Below are 10321 nucleotides of genomic sequence, written 5' to 3'. Positions count from 1 at the left end.
TATTATGTGGATTTAGATGTTGACAAGAACTGCAAGTGAATCAAAACTGCTGTAACTTCCCACCTTTGGAGCTGCTCCCTCATTTCCACAGGCTCCTGCAGGCACGCCACCCAGTGCCAACACCAAAGCTGGGATGTAAGACTTTATTTGATTCTCTTTAGATACACATGTTCCTCAAATAGGTATATAAATAAATAACTTAAAATCCACTATGGAAAGCTGTAAAGCACTTGAGTATTTGTTATCCCCTTGATACAGCTTTAAGAGTTTGAACTGATTCACCAGTGCACCCAAATAAAATTGTATGATAGGAAAAAGCAGCTGCTGTTGTATTTGCCCGGGTGACTCGAGGCGAGGGGAGCACCGGCTGTCAGAGCAGTTGAGGGTGTGGATTAAATACCTTTTAGCTGCCGCTGCCCTGCTCCTCCCGCTCTCTGTAGGCTTTGTTCAGCAGCTGTATCTCCTCCTGGTACCCAGCCCTGGCCGACTGCTGCTTTTGGCTGTTCCGCCGATGAGCCTCGACCGTGTCGGGGATGGAGATGCTGAAGTCGCTGCCAGGGCTGTGCGAGGGAATGAGCAGGGAGTAGGAGGCACTTTCCCCCAGCTCACAGCACACGAACCTGTTCTCCTTGCGGGAGTAGCGCAGGGACGGTGACCGTGCCTGAGTGGAGGACTGGCTGATGTTGCTGATGATGGACACGGTGTCCAGGGCCTCTTCGTTGTCACAGATCTCCAGCACCTCCAGGTGAATCTTAACGCTCGTGTCAGCGAACGTGTCCCGAGGCTCCCCTGGGCTCGGCTCGTGCCCGACGCTTTTGGAGCGGTACACCTCGATTTTCTTGGACGTGGGGGTTATTTTCTGCCCCTGGGAGCTCACCTCGTAGGTGGACAAGGAGAGCGTTTTGCCGCCGGGGGCCTGCAGGGACACGGTGCCCTGGAAGGCGCACAGAGGCACGGCCAGGGCCCCGGCTGCGCGCTGCGGGGAACAAGTGCTGTTAGTGCTCAGCCTCGCCCCAAAACCTGCAGAAATCAGCCAAGTGTGCTCAGCTTGTTAACTCTTACTGCCTCTTCCTTGCAGAATTTTAGACACCTGGTATTTATGACTCAAAAGAGTAGCGAGAAGGTTTTTGTGTTATTATACGCCTTAGTGTATGAAATCCCAAGTGACTGTGACTCACTGTGAAATCTACAGAATATGAAAAACAGAGTTTAAATAAAAGCTGATTCCAGCAGTGCGAGGTTATGTCCTGTTTAATCAAACTCTTTGATTTGTCAGACTGAATATGAGACACCTGGGGGGAGAATAAGCAATCTCCACTTGCTGGAATGAACGCTCCAGATCTGGAGAATGAGACATTTCCCAACCACTTAGTGCCTTTTTCTGAAAGTCTTCTCAAGTTTTCTCTTGAGAAACCAGTATTTACTGTTAAAGTGAAAAAGATCCATCAAGTCTGCTCTGTCACTGCCCAGTCACTAACCAGGGAGACACTGAATGCTGTCATTTCCCACTAGAACAGCTCCTGTGGAAATGTTCAATTCCAGACACCTTTACCTCTTTCTGAATCCATTTGTTCCTGCAAACCACAATGCTGTGCTCTGGGGAGCACAGTGCATACAAGTGCTAAGAGTAAACCCATGGTTATGGGCCCCATGGGAGGGATAAATGCATTTATCCTGGGTTTAGGTACAGCCAGGTAACACTGATTATTACTGGAATTACTTGCAGTATAAATTATTAATAATGAGAACAGAAAGTGACCTTTATCTTGTCCCTGATACCATGATTAAATACCCAGTTTTGCTTCTCATGCCACATCCATGGCAATAACCAGGAATCCAGCAGCAAACCAGACTCTACTGGTACATCCTGTGAATTGTTTTGCCTCCCCCTCCCACAGTTCCCTGCAGTCCAGCTCCTTGCCTTCAGCTCCCAGCCCTTCCCTCACCAAGTTCCACTGTTTGTGGAGAGGATTTCCCACCTCAGGGCATCCCCCCATGCAGCCCCTGCCCACTGTGCCTGGACAATGTTCTGGCTGTTGGAATCTGGGACGGGGATTTCACTGGAGAACTCCATGTACCAGCACAGGCATTTTTTAAAAGCAAAGACAAAAAAAAAAGCCAGTGAAATAAATCACAAATTTCCTTGTTCCTCACGGAATGCTGATGCATTCTGAGCAGAGAAATCTCTGCAGAATCGATCAAGCAAATCCCCTCATTATTTAATTATACATCCACCTTCCAGAGCTGCCAGAGGACAGGAAGCAGCTGTGGCTGCCATGAGGCAAAAGCTCAGGACCAGGTTCCCTGTCCTGTTCCCGCTGCCTGAGCAGGGTCTGGGCTGGATTCACCAGGGAGGATATTGTCCATAGGGAAGGCTTGGATGTGTCTGAGTCCCACAGCAGCTGGAACAGGCTCTGACAGGCAGATTTCCATTTGGAAATGGTCAGAGCAGGGGCTGGGGGCTGAGTGGGACACCAGGACACCATCCCAGCTGGTTCTACAGTGTCTGCTGACAGACTCAAGCACAAGGCACTTTCAGGCTCTCCCTCACAATTCCCAGGCCCTGGAATTGGCAGATAGGTGTGCCAGCAGTGTCCCAGTGAGGCACACATGGACTGGAGTCTGCTCCTCCTCCCTGGGACAGCTCTGCACGGGGCAGCACCAAGAGCACACACGGGTTCTGCCAGGTCTGCTCCCACTGCCAAGGCCACGCTGCCTTCCCAAACAGAAAACCAGCAATCTAAAACAGCTCTGAGGAGTTTGCTTTCCTAATTATTTGGTCAAACACAGCTCGAGATGAAAAGGTCTATTTTTAGCATGTTTCCAGTAAGGATCCTGGCTTTTTCTTTCCAGAGACAATGAGTTTTCTGTTTGTTTTAAAATAGAGGCTTAGTCTTCTCCTTCCCTAAAAACGCAAATTAGCTGCAGTGAAATTAAGTACTGCAATGATTTGCCTTTTCTGAGGCTGACTGCAGTAAAAGAAGAGCCAAGGTGGTGTGACAGGAGGAGACAAGCTCACCTCAGATGGCCTGAACCCAGCACTTGCCATTGGCCTGCACGACACAGACAGACCTGGATTTGTATCAGTCAGCACCAGGAGGTGCAACAGAGCATCCGAGGTGAGGAATGGGAGCTCTGTCCAGCCTTGCCCCCCTGGGCAAATGTTCCTACTCTCACTATTCCTCACTATTCTGCTGCTGTTGGCAGTGGAACTGCAGCAGGGAGCCAGCAAGCATCACACAGAGTACACATGCCTGTGGGAGCAAAGTGAGAAGATGAAGGTGAAATGTTACACTGATTTTCAAGCCACAGGAACCTCTTTGGAAATCAGGTACAAGTTCCAACCACCTGAGCAGGAAGAGCCCTGATGGGAAGGGCTCAGCACATCAGCGGGGTGCAGATTCCCAGGAACCAGTGGGAAGCAATGAGAACCTTCAAGGCCATTCCTAACTCAGCTTCTGTGCTGTGCCTGGTGTTTAAGGGAATGTTCACAACTTCCCTGCAGCGTGTGAGAAGCTTTGTATTTATCATGTTAAAATACTCCTGCCTGTGCTGGCTCCTCCTCAGTGAGGTCACTTGCACAGCCTCCCCCTGTCTCTCCTTGCAGGGCACATAAATAGGTCCTGTGCAGAGTCTCTTCAAAGAGTTTCCTTGAGGCAATCCACAGATGAGGTAGAGAAAAATAATCAGCAAGCCTGGAACAAACTGCCAGCCTGAGAGATTTCTGTTGCCTGAGGGCACTGAAGCATAGACAAAATAAGACATGACATATTTACACTCAATCTCTGTAGGGAGGGAGATACACGGGGATTTTATGAGATGTTAAAGGTATTTTTCAAAAATGCAGCTGAGCAGGAGTTAGAAATGGCAAGTACAATTTTCTCTCTCCCCCTCCATTACAGCCATCCTATCATGTATTCAATAAAACCTGCTGCCCCATTCTCTCATGGCACTTTTATTCCAGAGAAAACACTTTGATGGAGTGACTCTTTACTCACAGAACAGCCAATGAAGAGACAACCAGCTCCACAGTCATTACTGTCACCCCAAGGAAGTGCCATCCTGTCCTGGGGTGACTTTATGATACTGGTATCCCCAATCGTCTGGTTTATGTTATATATTAAGTTCTGCACCTTTAAGACTGGCTTTGAGAGCAAGAGAGGGGGAAGAAGAAGCGCGCAGTTTGTGTTAAGGAAAAACATCACTCCCACACATCCCGCTCCTGGACTGTGGTGTCTGCAGCACGGACAGACAGCGGGACAGAGCTTCTCTCTGGCTTTTAGTTAGTTTTAGCTAGCTGAGGCAGAGGAGTTCCCTGGACCTTTGTTTTTTTTTTCCCTCTTTTTTTCTTCTTGGATCTGTGCAAGCCTGCTCTGGACTGAACACCCAGCCAAACCCCGGGAGCTCACGCCTGTGGCCCACCGGGGCCTGGGCCTTGGCCCTTTCCAGCACCGAAAGGACTGATAAGAACCTGAGCGAGCCGAGCTACACCACATGGAAAGGACTTTTCTTCCTAGACTTGCCATCCCATCGAACAGTGAGAGGTTTTATTATTTAATATTACTCAATTTCTGTTAAATAAACAGCTTTTTCCACTTCTCTCCAAGATTTTTTTTTTTCCCTTTTCCGGACCACTTGGTGGAGAGGGGGCATTTCCCTGGGGAAATCCCCATTTGGAGTTTTCCTCCCTAATTTGCCCTAAACTAGGACACATCCCCAAGCCCACGGCTCCAGAGGACACCAAGGCATCCCAGCCCTGTCCTGATGCCACATCCATGGGGATGGCTGCTCTCCCTCCTGCTGTCAGTTCCCACAGCTTCTCCTCCTGAAGAGAAAATCAGCAGCACTCCAGCAGGAACCCCTGTGTTTATGGACTCTCACAAGAACCCCTGGATTTCCTGCAGAAGGATGTGGCCAATCAATGCCAGGGGGAGTCTCCTTCTTTAACACATGTGGGAAATGCAGAGTGATGAGAACAGAGTGACTTTTCTTAGACTTTGGAACTTACAGACAGGATGAATAAAGGAGGTGGTTTTCAACTTATTAATGTGTGGCCCAAATTGATCTTTCATCCAACATAAACCTGAGCAATGCATTAAAGTAATTTTTTCAAAGTTTGCAGGGGTTTCACACTCTGCCCTTTCCCAGCTGCAAAGCAAATGTCAGCTGTGAATCTTTGGCAGCTCCTGCTCAATGCCAGAACCAGGCAGAGCTGTGATTCCAGAGCCTGGAACTTTTACCCCACAGGAGTTTTAGTGGCTGGCACTGGCTTATACCTGGGAAGGTGTCAGAAGTGCATGAGTTGTGATTCTTTGTAATGCAAGAAGGGAAGAGTATGTCCAAAAATGCCATACGAGGCCCCAGGGCACATAAAACACCCCCAGGCAGTCACTGCCAGTTGCTCCCAAATAGCTGCTCATACCTGAACTGGCACCACAGCACACAGGGAAGGAATTACTTTGGTTTTTTAAACATGGTCTGGAAACTCCTGCAAGGAGAGTCACAGTTATGAACGTGATACAGTGATTTTATTAACCAAGCTGTACATAGCCCATGAGGCCTTGGCAAGAACTAGTAGATTAAAACCAGGCTGAGTCATCACTTCCTCTTGCCCCCAAGTGCAGGAATTCATCTCTGCACACTGCAACAGAGTGAGCACTGGGTTTTTATGAAGGGGGTGATCGGTCACATTTGAAATATCAGCCAGATTCCTCCTGTGACTCAGATGATAAACTTGTGTTTATCAGATTCTTGTATCTGAATACAAAATGCATCTTATCCATCCCCCATGTGTGTGTGCAAAGGCTGAGCACGAGCTGATCTGGCTCTGAATTCACCCTGCTTGGAGCAGGAGGTTGGATTAGGTGACTTCCAGAGATCCCTTCCAGCCTGAAGCCTTCTGGAGCTCCTGTCTCAAGGACTTCATGTGGGCTCTTACCCCACTCATCCCTACTGTAATGCCCAAGGGCCACTGAATTCCCCAGTGGAATTCTCTGGAAAATGTCATCTTTTGGAGAGAAACTTCCTATTCATTACGATAAAGTAACATAATTCATACCTACTTCTCACCATACACGAATCATGCAGATGCACACAAAATAAGAAAAGCCCATGATTAAGACAACAATAAGAAATTATTGCAGGATCAGGACCTGCAAATAGGTCTGTGATTACTAAACATTATACAATGTTGTGAGTTTTACTAAAAAATAGGGCTACTAGAAGTCTCAGTGTCAGTAAAAATCAATCCTACTTCATAAGGAAACTCTTATTATCAGAAAAGAATAAATTCCTACTTTACCTGCCGAGGGTTCCTCTCGGATTTACTCCGGCACCACTCCCAGTCCGAGAGCTCCGGTGTGTGGCTCTCCTCATGGAACAACCTCCACTCTGGTCCTTCAGGGAATGCTGAGGGGTCACACTTTGTGCCCTCCTGGCCCTGGCAGGCCCCTGACCCTGCAGGAGCTGTCCCAGTGCCCCCCAGGCTGTCCTGGGAGCCGTGTCCCAGTGCCAAGGGTGGGATCCCAGTGCCTCTGCCAGGCCTCTGCTCCTCGCAGTCAGGGCTCACCAGGCTGTGGTGGGATGAGGATTTGCCATCGCTGCTGTGGTGGGGAGGGCTCTCCTGGGATATCCTGTAGATTCCATAGCCCTGCTGGAATGACAGCTTGAACTCAAAACCGCTGCGCTTGGCTAAGCAGGAAGGAAAGAAACTGTGTTAGGAGTTGAGACCAAAAAGAAAAGTGAGATTACAAACACCATGAAAATGACATGCTAAAACATGGAACAAATTATCCAGCTCCTGCTGGAAACAGGCAACTTTCCCTCCGTAAAAAAAGTGAATTGTTGAGAAGAAAGACTTCTGAGAAGGAACTGCCTTCTAGATGAACTGCAGTCGTTCTCTCTGGGAAAGTGGCTAAAAGGGCAGCAGGGGCAGCACAAGCCATTCTGCACTTGGATAATGTGTATAAAGCAAGTGAAAGCCATGCACTGAGGATGGCTTTTCTTTAAGGTTCAGGAGTTTTTTCTCCCTGAACAAGCAGGGAATGTCAGGAATTTGTCCACTGGTGGTAGAGGATTTTCGCTCCAGAGAATGGGAAGCAATGCCCACATCCTCAGAAATATTTAGCCCTTAACATTTGCCATTGAGACCAGATGAGCCCTGTGAGTCACTTCCACCTGAGCCACTCTGCTCCTCCAGCCTGCATAAAGCCCAAGGTAAAACAGGGCTCTCCAAGATGCCAAGAAGGTTACCAGGGAATGTCTGGCAGCCTCTGTTACACCAAGGCAACCCTTCCACACTTACTTGTGGCATCTTGTGAAGACACTGCATAGGAGCTCCTCCGGCAATTGATGATGCAGCCGCAGGGCAGGTGGAGCCAGTGCTGGGACAGGACAAACACTGGGGTGACTGTGGCAGCCAGCACGGTCAGCAGGAAGCTCAGTGTCTCCAACGAAAGGCTCTGCAGCCCAGTCATGTACTGGACAGCCATCTGTATCTGAAAGGCAGAGCATTTCAAAATTTAAATCACTTTGGACGCATGAGATGCTTCCAGGAACAAAGAGAACATCTCGCCATGAATATGATGACACCACTGTAACAATAATAACACAGGTTGTCATTAGTGTTTGCTGAGGACAATTCTGGCTCTAACAGACAGCAGGGGAAACATGCTGACTGCTCTCCCCTCATGCTGCATTTCTCAGAAAACCCCTCACTGAAGCTAAACAGGGCTGCTGAGCACCATTGAACAGCTCCCAGTGCCAGCCAGTGCCATGTGGTACCGAGGAGCCCCAGCCTCCCATGCCCAAGGGCAGGGGTACCTGCCCCAGAGCCATGTTCCCTGTTCCCAACACATCCCTTTCTCAGGTTCCTGCTCCCAAACACACTCACATGCACACCACAGCACTCCCTCCTGCCCCAGCACTGCAGCGTTTACAAAGGTGCAACCAAACTCCATTTTTCTATCAAACTCCCATTTTTTAACCCAAAGGATGTATCTCAAAGGACAGGACAGAGAGGCCCTTACTCAATTCCCAGCCCCAGAATGCTGAGCCAGCCCTGTCCCACAGCAGGCAGCAGCAAAGGGGGACCTTACAGCCCACGGTGTTCACGTGACATGAATGATGTGATGAGAGTGTCACGAGCACTGAACCAGGCTCTGCCAAACCCACAGGCACCAGTTAAACTCATGCAGTGACACAGACCTGCAGGAGAGGACTTCTGCTGGCACAACTGAGCTATGAGGAACCACTGCAATGGCCACTGTTCCTCTGCTTCAATCCATGGCCCAGAGGTGACATCCCACTGAAATGTAAGTGAGTATTGGAAAGTGAAGCCATCTGAGAATTTACCATCATTGGGAGCCAGAGAAGGACTTTGGTCAGTGCCAGGATCAGCGAGAATCGTTTCTGGGCAAAGCCCACCGTGAAGCTCCTGCTCTGTGCGCTGCTCTCAGCCACGCCCTTCCCAAAAACTGCTTCCGAGTTTTGGAAAGGCTGCAGGGCTTTATCCCCGGGCTCCAGCAGTGGCGGCGGAGGGGCAGCAGCCCCGCAGCCCCACGGTGTCCCGGGGGAGATGAAGCCTCCGGAGCCCCGCAGGTGTTCGGGGTGCGGCGGCCGCGGCTCACCTGAGCACAGCAGCCGCAGTGTCAGGGGAACAGCCAGCACTGCCAGGAGGGAGAAACACAGCGAGTACACAGCGAACACAAACAGGACGTAGGAACTGGCACAGTCGGCGAAGCAGCCCCAGGACGTGGGGATGTACCTGCCCCAGCCACAGAGAGGCAAAATGCTCATCAGCAAACCCACAGTCCAGGTAGTGAGGATGGCCCATACCACGCTCACACGGCGCTTGGAGGAGCTGCAGCTCAGGGTCCCGGTCGTGTTGAGGGTGTAGAAGTTGTAAGAAACTACAAGAGACCCTTTCAGGTTGCTAGAAATGCCGTGGAATAAATACATAAATGCTGAGGTGGTGCACAGAGGCTGGGGGAGGACTTCACTTGACCACTGCATGAGCATGAAAATAATCACTGGGACGATGCTGATCAGATCATCTGCTGCCAAAGAGGTCACAATCATTGAAAGCGTGGTTTTGTTCTGCAGTTTCAGCAGGGAAACTAATGAATAAATACTGCCCAGAAGGGCTGGGAGTGCAGTGGCAAAAGTCAAGCAGAACAGAAAGACATTCCAGGTTCTCTGCTCACTGGGTTTGTCCACAATGCTGTGATTCTCAGTGAAGAAGCTCGTCCCATTGAGTGACAAATTACCAGGAGTTACCGACATTGTCCTGGGCATTTTTTTCTTTGCCTTCTCACTGATTCTGCAAGTTCTCACCAGCTGAAACCAGAACTGTCAGCTCCGCATCCCAAGTTTCTTTGTTTTCCTAGACTCTCTTTTGTGGCATCTGATGAAGAAATATTCAGGTGGCAGCACCCCTAATGACCAGAACTCCCGCTCTCAAGAAGCCAAACAATGAAGTAGCGAAGGTGCTGAAATAAATGGAATTAATTCTTCGGGATGGTTCCGGTGCTGGCGGATGGCGAGCACTGCCGCACTCAGGGGCTGGGCTGGCAAGCAGGCAGGGCTGTGGCTGCTCGGGCTGTGGCAGCTCGGGCTCTGGAAGCTCGGGCTCTGGCTGATCGGGCTCTGGAAGCTCGGACAGACATCGCGGAGAGCCGCGGGGCTCGGCCAGCGCTCTCTCCCGGTTGCAGCGGGAGCAGCCGGGGGCAGCCGGGGCGCTCCCCCGGCCGGAGCGGCAGCCGGAGCGGGGTCCCCGCCAAGCCCCACCTCCGAGCCGGCACCGGAGCCCAATGCCAGCGCCGCGAGCTGATGTCACCGAGGATGTCATTCCCGTAAATCCCGAGCTGCTCCAGGGCTCGCACGCGGGCTGAATGCTCGGATCGCTGACCCGTGCTCCGGCAGGATGCGGGGATGCGGGACGGGGATGCTCTGCCCTCCGGCACTCCCACACGGACACACGGATGCTCGCTCGGGGCCAGCTCTCGGGAGCAGCAGGGCGCTGTGTGAGGCTGCCCGCTGCCCTCTGCCCTCTGCCCCGTGGTCGCTCAGCTCCGCCTGGGGTCTGAAAACTTTCATTCATTAATTCATTCAATGAAAACTTCCATTCCTCGCACGACCCCAACCCGAGCTTCATCAGGTGCTGAAAATCCTCTCTGCGGTACCCTGAGCCATCACAGGCACCTGACACAGAGAGCAACACGAATTTCCTGCAAGTTCCCTCAGGATCTTCCTCCTCACACATTTCCCTGCCCCCGCTTGCTTTCTTCCTCTGCCTCTCTGCAGCTTTCTGACCCTGCGGGCA

At 50.8% G+C, this 10321-nt stretch overlaps 1 protein-coding gene across 1 annotated transcript; it reads right to left on the bottom strand.

The window, feature by feature from the left end:
* Window positions 1-321: 321 nt before the first annotated feature.
* Window positions 322-9294, bottom strand: GPR149 (G protein-coupled receptor 149). Its single transcript, XM_005525209.2, has 4 exons — window positions 8353-9294; window positions 7304-7496; window positions 6302-6690; window positions 322-976 (listed from the first exon to the last, which is right to left on the bottom strand). The coding sequence occupies exons 1-4, from the start codon at window positions 9292-9294 to the stop codon at window positions 404-406; spliced, it is 2097 nt and encodes a 698-aa protein (XP_005525266.2). The 3' UTR covers window positions 322-403.
* Window positions 9295-10321: the final 1027 nt, after the last annotated feature.

Source organism: Pseudopodoces humilis, chromosome 11 (assembly GCF_049639895.1).
Source record: "Pseudopodoces humilis isolate 2021_Gansu_Grassland_sample_001 chromosome 11, ASM4963989v1, whole genome shotgun sequence".
NCBI classification, from domain to species: Eukaryota; Metazoa; Chordata; class Aves; order Passeriformes; family Paridae; genus Pseudopodoces; species Pseudopodoces humilis.
The sequence above is the reverse complement of the archived record's forward strand: the minus strand, read 5'-3'. Positions and strand labels throughout refer to the sequence as shown.